At 37.7% G+C, this 17,080-nt stretch overlaps 1 protein-coding gene across 1 annotated transcript; it reads left to right on the top strand.

The window, feature by feature from the left end:
• Positions 1-933: 933 nt before the first annotated feature.
• LOC149940454 (uncharacterized) lies at positions 934-12,381 on the top strand. The gene is made up of 5 exons (XM_090178102.1): positions 934-1,041; positions 2,311-2,507; positions 9,256-9,549; positions 11,109-11,208; positions 12,088-12,381. Exons 2-5 carry the CDS (start codon positions 2,363-2,365, stop codon positions 12,224-12,226), a joined length of 678 nt encoding a protein of 225 aa, XP_090034228.1. The 5' UTR covers positions 934-1,041; positions 2,311-2,362; the 3' UTR covers positions 12,227-12,381.
• The last annotated feature ends 4,699 nt before the right edge of the window (positions 12,382-17,080 follow it).

The following is a 17,080-nucleotide window of genomic DNA, read 5'->3' as shown; positions in this document are numbered from 1 at the left end:
GCTTCGATAATCTCCATGGCCCAGTAGGCTCACACTTATTAATTACTTCTGGCCATACACGACTTCGATAATCTCCATGACCCAGCAGGCTCACACTTATTAATTACTTCTGGCCATACACGGCTTCGATAATCTCCATGGCTTAGTAGGCTCACACTTATTTATTACTTCTGGCCATACACGGCTTCGATAATCTCCATGACCCAGCTGGCTCACACTTATTTATTACTTCTGGCCATACACGGCTTCGATAATCTCCATGACCAAGCAGGCTCACACTTATTAATTTCTTCTGGCCATACACGGCTTCGTTAATCTCCATGACCCAGCAGGCTCACACTTATTTATTACTTCTGGCCATACACGGTTTCGATAATCTCCATGGCCCAGTAGGCTCACACTTATTTATTACTTCTGGCCATACACGGCATCGATAACCTAATTATCAAAAACTAGGCCTTTAGTCTTTAGGTTTTGTATAGGCGTGTTATTGCGTGATTTTATTGTGTTTATAGTATTTTAATTTAATACTTAATTGGAATAAGATCGTTTTAATCACTCAGCACATTAAATTCAACGATATTAAGAAATAAAAAATAATATTTTTCCTACAACAGAGGCTAGTTTTTTTCAACTTTAAAAGAAAAATGTTGTAATTTATAAAAACTTCTTACCAGTTTGTTTTTCCGATTTAACATTATTCTTGTCCAGCTAAAAGTGTCAGATAAATTAGTTGTTAAAATATTTGAAACATTTAACAAAAACATTATTTTTAAATGAAAGAGTTCTTAATTAGAATTAAACGAGTGGTGAGGAACATTAAAAGTACTTAAATTATTCGTAACAAATTTGTAAACACCAACTAAGCCTTAGCGATCTATTTTGGCTCCTGGGAAACCTTTCAAAATAATCCACCACTGCAGATGTTCCACGATGAGTTGCCAAACTTTGCCTCTGCGTATGTTTTCTTTCGACGGAGAGCTAAGTTTAGTATCCGCGTAAGGTGACGGGTAGAGATATTTCTAAGGTGATACAGTAGAGGTAATATTCTCCTTATATATTCTTGTTTTGTTGCGAACTCTTTCATTTTACTCGCTTAATACCAGTAAATGTTGAAGGTCGCGTTAGTTTCGCCGGCCATAACTCGATCACGCGTTACCGGTATTGTTCAATGATAACGGTAAAATTTTCAGTTGCAACGTAAGCTAGCCGATTTCGGTGTAGTATGAATAGGCAGTTGGCACGGTTTCTCTTTTCCTTTACAATCTACAAGATAAGGGTCAATGATTTTCCTTCTCTCTTTCTGTCGTTCCCATCGTCTTTGTTTATTCCTCTCGCGTTTTCTTGTAACTCCTTCACGAAGTAACGCTATTCCGAGAATTGTGTTATGGTTTTCCTCGGAATTAATTAGAGGGCAATCCTTTTCGTTTGACAACGAAACCTTTTCGAAAGTCAGCTTTCATTAGAGTTAAATAAAATCAAATTTATAAATTTCGCCCTTTTGAAACTCACTATTACTAGGCGGAAACTCTGGCATACCTCGAATGTTTTTGAGTAGAGTAGTGTGTACTAGAAATAAGAGTTAACTTCAGTTAAATTAAAATTTTTAATGCAGTGCAACTCGTTCATCACACCTCGTCTAGATAGTAATAGGTTAGGCTGTGTTCAACGTTTAATAAATCCCCAGTATTTTAATATTTTTAAACACCAATATCATTTAAAAATGACTTATTTGAGATATTAATAACTTAAAATTCATACGTGAAAGGTGTTTATCAAAACGATAACCCCAAAAACATTTCGTAGAAATGCATCATATGAGAAGTACCATTTTTTTGTCGCAATTTTTAACACTTATTAAAACCAATATAGAACAAAAATTGTTTTATTTAAATTAAGGTGTAGACAGAAAGATTTTTCTATGAAATAAAGGAGGTCACATCTTTATTTAACATGCGGTTTGAGCATTTACGAAGTATATTTAAGTGACCAGCGTCGGTGCCTCTTTTTTAATACCAGAAGAGAATGCGTTGCGATCACATTTTTCTCGCCTTTTTATATTAGATAGAGAATACGAAACCTCTTTAATTTAGACATGAGTGGGATTCGTTTAAAATTCAGTTCATAATTTTTAACTAGTTTAACGGTATTCAATAGTTTATTGTTATTTATTAATAGAGCAACCAGTAACATTAAAGATAGTAGGGCTCAATAATAAAATAATTAATTAATTTCTAACACTTTCGATAGCCAAACTTAATTATTTCTTCAGTTCTTTGGCATAAATTATAACGTTGGCATTTTTTATAGTTTTATGTTCTGGAAATAAAATGGAAACAAACATCAAATTTCAAACAAAAAAATGAACATCGAAAGCGCCTGTATAATGCTATTCCAGAGTATGTTATTGGAAATGCTAGTGGCAGTGACAGCCAATCAACCAACTTCAGACCATGTTCCGCAATCAGAGCAGTCTGAACATTCTTCATCTGAAGTCACAGCCATAAGTAAGTTAGAAAATCACAAGCACACTTTCTAAACCAAAAATTGATAGCTAATTGACAAGTGATGAGACCGCTTTAAATTACACTGTTTTTAAAGTCCGTAATCATCTATAATATATATATCTTAAAATGAAAACAAGTCATCACAACGTGTTCAGTGCATTTTATATACCGGGTATCACGGTACGTCAATAATTTAGGAGCGTGTTCTTTGGGTCCAAATGAGTCAAAAATGTCCTACGAACATGGGTCCTAAAATGCTCTGTTTCAGAGTAATAGGTTCACAAAAACCGGGCCTCAAAACATCGAAATATCCAGTAATGTGAAGTTCGGAAAGGAAAAGTCACATGGGTTTAAATCGAGAGATCGTGCTGGCCACACAATTGGTCCATTACGACCACTCAACCCCTAACGGAAAAGTCACATGGGTTTAAATCGAGAGATCGTGCTGGCCACACAATTGGTCCATTACGACCACTCAACCCCTAAAGGAAAAGTCACATGGGTTTAAATCGAGAGATCGTGCTGGCCACACAATTGGTCCATTACGACCACTCAACCCCTAAAGGAAAAGTCACATGGGTTTAAATCGAGAGATCGTGCTGGCCACACAATTGGTCCATTACGACCACTCAACCCATAAAGGAAAAGTCACATGGGTTTAAATCGAGAGATCGTGCTGGCCACACAATTGGTCCATTACGACCACTCAACCCCTAACGGAAAAGTCACATGGGTTTAAATCGAGAGATCGTGCTGGCCACACAATTGGTCCATTACGACCACTCAACCCCTAACGGAAAAGTCACATGGGTTTAAATCGAGAGATCGTGCTGGCCACACAATTGGTCCATTACGACCACTCAACCCCTAACGGAAAAGTCACATGGGTTTAAATCGAGAGATCGTGCTGGCCACACAATTGGTCCATTACGACCACTCAACCCCTAAAGGAAAAGTCACATGGGTTTAAATCGAGAGATCGTGCTGGCCACACAATTGGTCCATTACGACCACTCAACCCCTAAAGGAAAAGTCACATGGGTTTAAATCGAGAGATCGTGCTGGCCACACAATTGGTCCATTACGACCACTCAACCCCTAAAGGAAAAGTCACATGGGTTTAAATCGAGAGATCGTGCTGGCCACACAATTGGTCCATTACGACCACTCAACCCCTAACGGAAAAGTCACATGGGTTTAAATCGAGAGATCGTGCTGGCCACACAATTGGTCCATTACGACCACTCAACCCCTAACGGAAAAGTCACATGGGTTTAAATCGAGAGATCGTGCTGGCCACACAATTGGTCCATTACGACCACTCAACCCCTAACGGAAAAGTCACATGGGTTTAAATCGAGAGATCGTGCTGGCCACACAATTGGTCCATTACGACCACTCAACCCCTAAAGGAAAAGTCACATGGGTTTAAATCGAGAGATCGTGCTGGCCACACAATTGGTCCATTACGACCACTCAACCCCTAAAGGAAAAGTCACATGGGTTTAAATCGAGAGATCGTGCTGGCCACACAATTGGTCCATTACGACCACTCAACCCCTAAAGGAAAAGTCACATGGGTTTAAATCGAGAGATCGTGCTGGCCACACAATTGGTCCATTACGACCACTCAACCCCTAAAGGAAAAGTCACATGGGTTTAAATCGAGAGATCGTGCTGGCCACACAATTGGTCCATTACGACCACTCAACCCCTAAAGGAAAAGGCACATGGGTTTAAATCGAGAGATCGTGCTGGCCACACAATTGGTCCATTACGACCACTCAACCCCTAACGGAAAAGTCACATGGGTTTAAATCGAGAGATCGTGCTGGCCACACAATTGGTCCATTACGACCACTCAACCCCTAACGGAAAAGTCACATGGGTTTAAATCGAGAGATCGTGCTGGCCACACAATTGGTCCATTACGACCACTCAACCCCTAACGGAAAAGTCACATGGGTTTAAATCGAGAGATCGTGCTGGCCACACAATTGGTCCATTACGACCACTCAACCCCTAAAGGAAAAGTCACATGGGTTTAAATCGAGAGATCGTGCTGGCCACACAATTGGTCCATTACGACCACTCAACCCCTAAAGGAAAAGTCACATGGGTTTAAATCGAGAGATCGTGCTGGCCACACAATTGGTCCATTACGACCACTCAACCCCTAAGGGAAAAGTCACATGGGTTTAAATCGAGAGATCGTGCTGGCCACACAATTGGTCCATTACGACCACTCAACCCCTAACGGAAAAGTCACATGGGTTTAAATCGAGAGATCGTGCTGGCCACACAATTGGTCCATTACGACCACTCAACCCCTAAAGGAAAAGTCACATGGGTTTAAATCGAGAGATCGTGCTGGCCACACAATTGGTCCATTACGACCACTCAACCCTTAAAGGAAAAGTCACATGGGTTTAAATCGAGAGATCGTGCTGGCCACACAATTGGTCCATTACGACCACTCAACCCCTAAAGGAAAAGTCACATGGGTTTAAATCGAGAGATCGTGCTGGCCACACAATTGGTCCATTACGACCACTCAACCCCTAAAGGAAAAGTCACATGGGTTTAAATCGAGAGATCGTGCTGGCCACACAATTGGTCCATTACGACCACTCAACCCCTAACGGAAAAGTCACATGGGTTTAAATCGAGAGATCGTGCTGGCCACACAATTGGTCCATTACGACCACTCAACCCCTAAAGGAAAAGTCACATGGGTTTAAATCGAGAGATCGTGCTGGCCACACAATTGGTCCATTACGACCACTCAACCCCTAAAGGAAAAGTCACATGGGTTTAAATCGAGAGATCGTGCTGGCCACACAATTGGTCCATTACGACCACTCAACCCCTAAAGGAAAAGGCACATGGGTTTAAATCGAGAGATCGTGCTGGCCACACAATTGGTCCATTACGACCACTCAACCCCTAACGGAAAAGTCACATGGGTTTAAATCGAGAGATCGTGCTGGCCACACAATTGGTCCATTACGACCACTCAACCCCTAACGGAAAAGTCACATGGGTTTAAATCGAGAGATCGTGCTGGCCACACAATTGGTCCATTACGACCACTCAACCCCTAACGGAAAAGTCACATGGGTTTAAATCGAGAGATCGTGCTGGCCACACAATTGGTCCATTACGACCACTCAACCCCTAAAGGAAAAGTCACATGGGTTTAAATCGAGAGATCGTGCTGGCCACACAATTGGTCCATTACGACCACTCAACCCCTAAAGGAAAAGTCACATGGGTTTAAATCGAGAGATCGTGCTGGCCACACAATTGGTCCATTACGACCACTCAACCCCTAAGGGAAAAGTCACATGGGTTTAAATCGAGAGATCGTGCTGGCCACACAATTGGTCCATTACGACCACTCAACCCCTAACGGAAAAGTCACATGGGTTTAAATCGAGAGATCGTGCTGGCCACACAATTGGTCCATTACGACCACTCAACCCCTAAAGGAAAAGTCACATGGGTTTAAATCGAGAGATCGTGCTGGCCACACAATTGGTCCATTACGACCACTCAACCCCTAAAGGAAAAGTCACATGGGTTTAAATCGAGAGATCGTGCTGGCCACACAATTGGTCCATTACGACCACTCAACCCCTAAAGGAAAAGTCACATGGGTTTAAATCGAGAGATCGTGCTGGCCACACAATTGGTCCATTACGACCACTCAACCCCTAAAGGAAAAGTCACATGGGTTTAAATCGAGAGATCATGCTGGCCACACAATTGGTCCATTACGACCACTCAACCCCTAACGGAAAAGTCACATGGGTTTAAATCGAGAGATCGTGCTGGCCACACAATTGGTCCATTACGACCACTCAACCCCTAAAGGAAAAGTCACATGGGTTTAAATCGAGAGATCGTGCTGGCCACACAATTGGTCCATTACGACCACTCAACCCCTAAAGGAAAAGTCACATGGGTTTAAATCGAGAGATCGTGCTGGCCACACAATTGGTCCATTACGACCACTCAACCCCTAAAGGAAAAGTCACATGGGTTTAAATCGAGAGATCGTGCTGGCCACACAATTGGTCCATTACGACCACTCAACCCCTAAAGGAAAAGTCACATGGGTTTAAATCGAGAGATCGTGCTGGCCACACAATTGGTCCATTACGACCACTCAACCCCTAACGGAAAAGTCACATGGGTTTAAATCGAGAGATCGTGCTGGCCACACAATTGGTCCATTACGACCACTCAACCCCTAACGGAAAAGTCACATGGGTTTAAATCGAGAGATCGTGCTGGCCACACAATTGGTCCATTACGACCACTCAACCCCTAAAGGAAAAGTCACATGGGTTTAAATCGAGAGATCGTGCTGGCCACACAATTGGTCCATTACGACCACTCAACCCCTAAAGGAAAAGTCACATGGGTTTAAATCGAGAGATCGTGCTGGCCACACAATTGGTCCATTACGACCACTCAACCCCTAAAGGAAAAGTCACATGGGTTTAAATCGAGAGATCGTGCTGGCCACACAATTGGTCCATTACGACCACTCAACCCCTAACGGAAAAGTCACATGGGTTTAAATCGAGAGATCGTGCTGGCCACACAATTGGTCCATTACGACCACTCAACCCCTAAAGGAAAAGTCACATGGGTTTAAATCGAGAGATCGTGCTGGCCACACAATTGGTCCATTACGACCACTCAACCCCTAAAAGAAAAGTCACATGAGTTTAAATCGAGAGATCGTGCTGGCCACACAATTGGTCCATTACGACCACTCAACCCCTAAAGGAAAAGTCACATGGGTTTAAATCGAGAGATCGTGCTGGCCACACAATTGGTCCATTACGACCACTCAACCCCTAAATGAAAAGTCGCGTCAAGATGAGCTCTTACGTCACGGCTTAAAAGGAATGGAGCTCCATCGTGCAGAAACGACATGGGCATTGTCGTTTCTAACGGCACAACTTCGAGTAGCTTGGGTAAATTATCTTGCAGGAATTATAAGTATGCCTGACCATTTAACCTAGGCGGGAGGAAAAAAGAACCAACAATACAACACCAACAATTAAGATCTAACACTAGTCCCATGTGGTATATCTTGACTCTAATGGTGAGTGTTGTGCAAGTTTAGTATAAGGGGAAAAATTGGCTTCATCGGCTGTCAACAGAATACTCGAGAACCGATGGTCATGACCTACTTTGTCAACAAACCACTGATTTAAGTCCACTCGCCTAGGATTGTCTGCGTCGTTCGGAGCTTGAACCTTTTGGTGGTTATACGGGTGAAATTAATGAGCATGCAGTATTTACGAAACATAATAAGAAGCACTATCCCATCATCCATCGGGGAAAATTCTTTGAGTTGCTATTCACGTCGTGCAAGTTGCTTATTTCCAATATGCCTGATGATTAAACTCGATTATTTTAAATAATGGCACTTGGTATTAATAAAATCGTCGTACGATTTAGCACACTTGCACCAGGACAATAATGAACTAAATTGGAATTGGCTACCGTTAAAAAAAACCATGGAAAATAAATGGAAACAATTTTATTCAAGGCCGAATACCGAACTTTACAATTCTGGCTATTTCTTTGTTTTGGGCCCAGTTTTACGCATAAATCTCTGAATCAAAGCATTTTAGGACCCATTTTCAGAGGACACTTTGGACTCATTAGGACCCAAAGAACACACTCCAAAATTTATCTAATCTGTAACACCTTGTATTGAAGTTCTTTGAATAGTATTTTAGGCACAAGATTATCTTTCAAAATCACTCTTTAATTTGGTCAAAGCGAAGGCCAACTCGAAAGATTTTATATAAATATCATTTAAATTAAAATTAGTGATCGTCGACATTTTTATTGGAATGTGTCAGTCACTATTTTAACCCTAGCCGTTGAAGCACCAAAATGGTTGTCCTATGGAAAAATGCCCTGTATACTTTACTAGAAGTCAAATTTGAATAAAATTAAAAACTCACACGTACAAAGTCTAGCTATCGATAGTGAAAGCAATTCATTCTAACAAAGCATGTAGTATATCAATAACTCTGAACAGAAATTTTCCCAGACTTCGGTAAAATTGAAACCGGGTTGAAATGTTGCACGCAGCTTTATTTGTTCTAACGTCTCCGTCATTCTGTTCTTACCTAAAGCTTTTATGGCAGAAATAGGGGACAAAAATGTGCATTGGTTAATATCTACGTTTGCAGTGCATTCAGAGTTATACAACCTATTTGAAATTCCCTATTTAAATGGTGATATGCAAAATTAACATACAAGTTATCGTTTTTGAGTAATATCAGTTTGAATGATTTATCTAAACGGTACCCTAATTTGGTGTGCTCAGACGTGTTTCAGGTATAACAATAAAAACTGGAATAGCCCAAAAATGATTGTTCGAATAATAATTTTTCATGGAACTATTTATAATGGGAATGTTTTACACAATGTATACTAAACCTTATTAAAGTTACCTGCAAAAATTTAGGTAATATCCTAAATTTAGTTTACTAGTTGTACTTTCATCATAGGATAGCAGATCACACACAAATCCACAATTGCGCTTAAAATGAATTAACCGTCTAATCTTTAAGCAACGTTCAACATGAAACTATATTTCAAAAAGTCGCTTAATTATTAATTTCGAAAAATATAAACCTTTGTGTTCAACAAAATTAAATTCGTCTTTACGTAATATCGCACTTTTTTGTTTTGTTTATTCTTGATACAGATAACATCAACATTTCCAAATACCCAACGTCTATCAATATTAACAATGACGTCTACATAACGTGTCAAATAAATTTGACATCTTCCAACAACATCAGAATTTTTCATTGGTACGAAAATAACAAGCTCCTCGATCATCACCCGAGCCCAACGGAGCCCACCCCAGACGATGAGAATTCCAATCTTCTAGAATCAATTCTTTTTATCAGTAATTTTTCATCAGCCGATGAAGCCACGTATTGTTGCGAATTTGATTTTAAATTTCGGAGCTGTGTCGATGTCAAAATTTACAAAGGCAAGTCTTATCTAATAAAAATAATAAAAATCAGCTAGGCTAATACCCAAGGCACCACCTAAGTCGTCAAGCTACTTTTAAAGCCATTAATTCATTCGGGTTACAATGCGGTTCCCAAAAGGTGTTCCGCGGAACCCTGGGGTTCCGTGGAAGGGTCACGGGGGTTCCGAGAATTCGCAGCGCGGCCATCTTCGTTTGTGTCAAGACTCCTTTAAGATAAGTAAAAAAATGAGTTGGGGTTCCGCCAGAATTAGGTGGATAATTTAGGGTTCCATAGCAAAAAGAAATTGGGAACCGCTGCTTTATGCCACGCGAGCCAATTATCCCACAAAAAAGTGAAATAATTAGGGGTTTTTGTAATGTCACATTTATTGCGCCATCTAATGCCAGAAGTATAAATATATGAGAAGTATCCAAAATTAACCACCACCGAGCGCCTAATCCTTGAGCTTTATTAACTCCACTATGACCATAAGCTAGCCTTTCTCGCGCCCGCTTAGCTATTGACAAGTTACGAAACTCTAGATTGAAGCCTACTTAGTCTATTGTTTAGTCCTTCACTAAATACAGTGATGCCGCCTGGGGTAAAGCTTAATTTGCATTTCACCTCGGGACACAAAAAAGTGACTTGAATAGGACATTATCAAATAAGTTTTTGGAGCCTGTTGCGAGACAATACACTTTTATTGGCAAAAAAAGTCGTTATTATAATTCAGAAAAAGTATTTGCCTATACCTATATTTATCCTGGCGCTGACACTGACTGAGAATCTTTCTTTCTATACTGCTATGCAGTGGCGGAAAAACCAATAGACTGAGGCCTGACTAGGGGTTCAGGTAGAAGTTATTTTACCCCTGCCGTTTGAATTTTTGTTTGAACTCGTAGATTCTTTATAATGGCCTAAAACTATCGATATCAATTACAAAATGTGACATTTCATGTTATGATTACTTTTCTATAAGAAAAACAATAAGTAAACTAGATTATTTTAAAAGAAATTTAAAATAAGTAGGTTAACGGGCCTTTTTTAATTGAAGAGGGTTTAAGTATTTCTGACGTTATTTAAAGAGTCTTCGTAATAAGGGGGATGGCCTGGACCTTGCATCATTTGTGATCAGCCTGATATATATATATATATATATATATATATATATATATATATATATATATATATATATATAACACTTCGGCTTATATTAATTCATTTGTACTAACTCTGACAGCGGGTAGAACATCTTTCGTGGTTACGTATCTCTGACGTATTAAATTGGCATAAACTAGTGAAAAGACAAAAAAGATCCTTATATTCTAAGTGCTTTAAATCGCTCATCAACTAATGAGCAAGTAGGTATTAGGATATAGCCTCACAATTTCATATTGTTAGCAATTTAAAATGAACGCATAACAATATTTTAACGGTAAATTTCAAATGGCTCTACTCAAAGGGTATAGTGCTGGTCGAACATTACCGAACTCAAAAAAACAATTATATTTCAATTGCATTTACTCAACTCTAAGCCAGAAATTTTTTAAATTAAATACGAGATTTCTCTTTTCAGATGCCACGCCTAAATATTCCGGGGAGTACATTTACAATGTCACAGTCGTGGTCATTACTTGTACTATATTTATCGCTGTGTTTCTTTGGGTACTTAAAAAGTAAATATTTATTATGTATTCTTAAACAAGTCTGCCTAGTTCAATTAGTTAAATAATTTATTTAAACTTTATATTTTACAATATTTTAAATGCTTGGATAGTCGTACCACGATCTTCGAGACTGCTCGCTCTCTCTCAAAGTTCATTAGATACATTTGTCATGTTGCCCAAATTGCTTCGCAGTTTTGGGGTGTGCACGGTGCATTTGATAATTATCTCTATATCCTAAAACGTTTGTGCTTCTAGAGTATTAAATGGGATCTTCCTTTCGACTGACACCAATTTTTCATTGTTATTTTAAAAATCCAGGACCATTGGCTATGTCATGAAGAAAGTCCAAATTTTATAATGACAAATCTGATCTAATATATTTGAGGTCAAACGTCTTCATAACTGCGTGCTAAAATTGTTTTATGTGTTGAAAATTGCATAGCGTAATTCCTGAACAGATTTATAAAATTTTGTTTTTAGGAGGCTTTGATCCTTAGAAACCAAACTAATGATTCAATTATTTGTCAAACACCACTATATTGAACCCAAGTGTTTGAAGGAATTGACTTAGGTCAAGGTCAAATTTCGTAAAAATCACCAAACCTGTACCTGGGCAACGGCTATTTGGATCTTTCGCTTTCTAAGAAACCTGTTAACAAAGTTTCATTTAAATCGAAGGAAGTAGAGGGGACAAGGTCTTTTCATTTTCAACTGGAATTATCCATTCTAGTTGTCAATGGATAAGATATACATGTTTATAAAAAATTTCACAGCCGTATATTTAAATTTTCGAGAACTTAACCACTTTAGGTTAATGGACGAATGTTGAATAAAACTACTGAGACAAAGCAAGATAGTAATCCTTTTTTTAAAATTGTCCTCGCCAAGGTCATTCTTTGGATCTAAATCGAGGGATGAGAAGTTTGAAAACACTCTGGGACGGGGCCGTAGCCCCAGAATGCCCCACTACGACTTCGATGAAGAGTTTCCGGAGGCGGAGTTCGAAATAAACGAAAGTAGAACTTGATATATTTCGTTCCTCGATATTTCGGTCCTCGAATAAATTTTAAATGTAGTAAAATAAAGGCAGTCTACTAATTAGAAAGTAACTAATTCAAAATTGAACATGGTTTGCTAAAAATAGAAAAATTATGTAAAGTTAAATATAAAATATACTTTTGAAGAAAGGAATGCGTTTGTTTTATTGATTTTTAGATCAACGATTGGCGCGTTTATTAATTTGTATATTAATTAAAAGTCTTACATATCGGATTACTCTCAACTTGTCTTTATAGATTAATATAAGAAAAGTCAAGAATTTTGTGATCCTGGCCATAGCATGTTGTAATAAAATTTTCATTTATAGAAAGGCTTATATATTTTTGGTTTTGTATGAGAAAAACACCCGTTTTGTACAATAACTATTAAATAACGAAATTTCAGGCCGAACAAATATGAAATCAAAACAATCATTTATCATTCAAAATCCGTATTTTGCTTAAGTTCTTTGGCAACCATGTACCGTCTTTTTTATTTGACTCCTAAGAAAATAGATGTTAGCTGTTTGCCTCAGTGCCGTATTAACCCATGGAAGAGCCCTATAGCTTCGAGCTTCTTGCGGCCCCTCAACATCCCCTCTTCCTTGTGATGCATGGGTTCTGGTTCTTTGTGGGCATCAATGGTTCAGCCTTGTCTGACTTATCGATTTTGTGATCGTTTGGGACTCAGTTAATTTGCTGACGGTATCTGCGTAACTCGTTTTGAAATGTAGGAAACGTTATCATCTCAGTCTTTATACACCAAACGTGGTTACTTGGTTCTCTAGATGAAAAACCATTTGGCCTGTACGAAATTGATTGTTTTTATCTGACATCCTAATACACGTATGTAGGCTAATGACGTAGTTTTCCCAATATTTTACCGAAGCAAAAATTCAAGATATCTTAATCCATTACTATATATTAAAAACTTACATCCTTAAATAGGGTTTCCATTTTTTCAGTAGCAAAAGAATGTCATCAGGCGCTTTATTCAATTTTGCGCGATTTGGTACTAAAGAGAGCCCGTTGAAATATCCAAAGACTTACGACAATGGTAAAAATCCCAAAAGCAATAATTCGCTAGAAAATAGAAGTAAAGAAACATAATATACAAAGATCTAAGAATCTAGATTAACATCAATTTGGTTTGAAGTTAATTTCACTTACCCGGATACTTTACATGCAAACATTTGTAATGCGTAAAGAAGACTATGGCACCTTTCTCAGTACTAAGCCAGCTGAGATACCCAAAGCTTCTGGTGGGAGGATCTATCTACGCTGGAACCTCCAAGGACATTTTAAATATTTCATTCTTTCAAAATGGCCGCTTGTTAGTGTCGGCTTTCAACTAAAGAATATATATATTTGATTTCAAGATTTAATTTACAGCAAAAGTATTTTGATTAAGTTGATTTAAATCTCTTATGAAATGGTATGGAAACATTGCATGCATTCCCTTTGCCGTAATAAGTATAACACTGTTAAGACTAGTTCAAATACGGAACCTGAACTGTATTTTTGGTTTTCAAATCCTAGCAAGAATTACGTTAATGATAATGGTGGATCGCAATATATTATGATCTATTCTCACTTGAAATTTTTTTTAAATATTTTTATTTTATCTGCTCAAAACATTTCATGGGCCCTACATTCGAAAATCCAGACCCGATACTTTTTACAGAAACAAAGATTATCTGCGAATAAATGTAAGTATTTTCAGTATTTCAATTTGAAATTTTCAGTTAAAACTAAATACACGTTTTACACTTTTTCAGCATGGAATAACGAAAGATAATTTGTCTACTACTTTTGTAACGGAAACTTTAGACAGTGCTCCTATCAAATCAGAGCGAGTCACAAAGCAAAGTGTTATCGAGTTTTAAAGAAATTTTTAAAAGTGCCCAAAGTTTTGCCTACACAAGAAGAGCTTCGGCTATTTTTACAGGATATTACTCGAGAACATACCCCTGTTGGGTTCATGAAGAATTAGAACGGGATTCAGAGGAAACAATTGGATTTGGAGTTGATTAAAACAAGACTTCGTATGGTCAACATTTGGTTTGCTGTTTTGTCAAATAAATAATAAATCTGAATTTGTGAAAAAAATCTTTTGACATCAAAAACTATGGTTTCCAAGGATTTCTAAAAATTAATGAATATCGTGTTTATGAAAGTAGTACTTTGTGGCTATGACTCCCTCTCATTAATAATACCGAAACTTTGCATTGGAAATGCTAGACTGTAGACTGTTTTATATTGTACCCTGGTATTTAGGAACGAAAATTAGTAGAAAACTTAAAGAACAAAACAAATTTAAACGGAAAGAAAATATTTTTAGTAACGTAGTACATCCCTTAAACTGTGAAATAGTACTTTAAAACCCTAGGCACTTCAAATGGAAACAAGTCAGTTAAGGCCGTAATATTAGTTCCACATCGAAGAGGTGAAATGGCATTTTTTAATCTAATCCAAACTACGAAAAAAATTCGTGTAGGCTCTATAAGGTATAAGCTTTGGCGCATATTAATATGGTTAAGCATAGTGCCAAACATAATCAGTTAATCACCTGTCCTTTACGTATATTCAAAGTTTGAGGCCCGTATCTCAAATCTACTCTAAACTAATTCGTGTAGGCTCTATAAGCCTTGGTACATGTTCCTATGGTTAAACATAGTGTCAAAAGTAAGCTTCTTTACCTATATTCAAAGTTTAAGTCCCGTATCTCAAATCCAATATGAACTATGAAGAAACTTCGCGTACGCTCAATAACCCTCGGCACGTGTTAAAGGGTTAAGCATAGCGTCAGACTTCAGCTTCTTTATCTGTAAGTATATTCTAAGTTTGGGTCCCGTATCTCAAATCCAATTTAAACTAATCTGTTAATAACCTTTTCTCTGGGAGATATTTTTGGGAACTTTCGTACTCTGCGCAAGGCAAAAACCGTACGTAAGCGGTAATGTGGCTTATGCGGCGCCCAAGGGCCCCTAATTTTTATAGGGCACCGAAACCTGGTACACAATTAGAAATAACGAAAATACGTATTGTAAAAAAGAAATTAAAGAAGTCACTCAGGGTAATAATTAGAGTTCGTAAATCAACGCCCACAATGGGAAAAGGGGGGATGTTGCGCCCCCTATTTATCTGACGGAAATGAAACTTTCACACAATATTGAAGTATAGCAGTAATATAGATTAAAAATGAAATTGAATTTAAAAGTCAATCGGATCCTAAATTATAAGACTGCGTATTTTGTTTTAAATGTTTAAGGGGGGGTCGGATGACAGGGGCTGATAAATCGCCGCTAACTATCTTAAACTAGCGAAACTTGGTTTAGCGGGTAGGGGAAATCGTATTAAGTCTATTATTAAAAAGTGGTATTGAAATGTTTATAGGATCAAATGATATGGAAAAAGTTGCAAATGGGGACGACAACAACACTTCCGACGAAAACAATAGTTCCACTCTCTCTATATATATCTATATATAGATGTGGAACTAAAAACGGTGACGTGTTAAGTTTGCTTAATGCTTGCTTTAAATTTAGGAAGTCATGAGCAATATCGCTAATTCAAAGTCAGCATCTAAGTCGGGAAAACCGAAACCTTGGTATGTCTAGAGGATAGCTAAAATTACAGAAGATAGAAAATAAGAGCTTAAAACAAAAAGTAAAAACATGAAAAAAGAATGACAGAACTTGTGAACAAACAGGGACAGAAATTAGCTTCCGAAGATATTGAAGCTCTGTGCAATGTTCTGGAAAACAAAAATAATTATTGATAAAAATTATTTTAAATGAATTTTTGTCAATCAGCAATTAGAAGCTTTAAAGGCCAGGACTAAAATACTAAGAAGGTGGCACCTACAGATATATTTTGGACACATGTTTTGAAACTATTTGTAACTGATTTGAAAAGAGCGATATCACTTTTTTCTGAATTATCAATCAAGACTGAGGGTCAGGCTAGCTGCCCAAGTTTTGAGTTCTACCGTGGCCAAAGGTCTGAAATTCGAATACGAGTATCAATATTCAGACACTGTTCTATTTATAAGAACGATAAACTTAAAAGAAGGCCTTTTGAACAAGAAGCTAAATTTAGATGATGTTTGATATAATTTTACTTTCTTAATATTGGTTTAAAACTTAAATTTTTTCTAGTAGTTGGAGACTTCATTTATTCAATATTTCAAGGACTGGGAAAGTGAAATTCCAAATAGACCTGGAAATTTGAAAGAAAACCAAAGGAAAATTATGAGACGATTGAAGGACTAATAATGAAGGGTATTTTTATTGACCCCAAATTAGAAACTAAAATATTCTTGTAGATTTTTACCATAAATATTCATTTCAATAGCCCAATCGGTGCCTAAAGTTGTACGTTTTCTGTTGTACAAAATTGACTAATTCGTTTTTACTTCACATATTAATCAAGACTGTTTAAAACAGGAGTTTGGTAAACAGCGTGGTTCTCTAGGGGGTAATACTAATTCAGAAACGATATTATATGGACAAAAGCATTAAAAGTCGCTTGATGACTTGGGCCTAAAGTGGTGCCTTGGGTATTATCTTAGCTGATTATAATTACCTTGATCATTTTATCAACCTAGACTTACAAATAAAAGCTCAGGAGTACTGTAACAGGCAACACAATATAAACGAGCAATCAGTTTTTTCGCAACCTTAAGTTTTGATAGGTGGTGATTTGAAACAGGCCCCTAGCCAGAAATATTTTGTTAAGGGGCAGTAGCTTTTAGTGAGGGGGCACATTTTTTTCGTCACCTAATTTCGAAAATTAACATAAATGGGGCCGTGAAATGTTTTTGGTGTTGAACAAATAAAAAA

The sequence above is a fragment of the Leiobunum rupestre genome, chromosome 6 (assembly GCF_980474605.1).
Source record: "Leiobunum rupestre chromosome 6, qqLeiRupe1.1.hap1, whole genome shotgun sequence".
In the NCBI taxonomy this organism is placed as follows: domain Eukaryota; kingdom Metazoa; phylum Arthropoda; class Arachnida; order Opiliones; family Sclerosomatidae; genus Leiobunum; species Leiobunum rupestre.
Note: the sequence above shows the minus strand (reverse complement) of the source record. Positions and strands in the feature narration are given on the sequence as shown.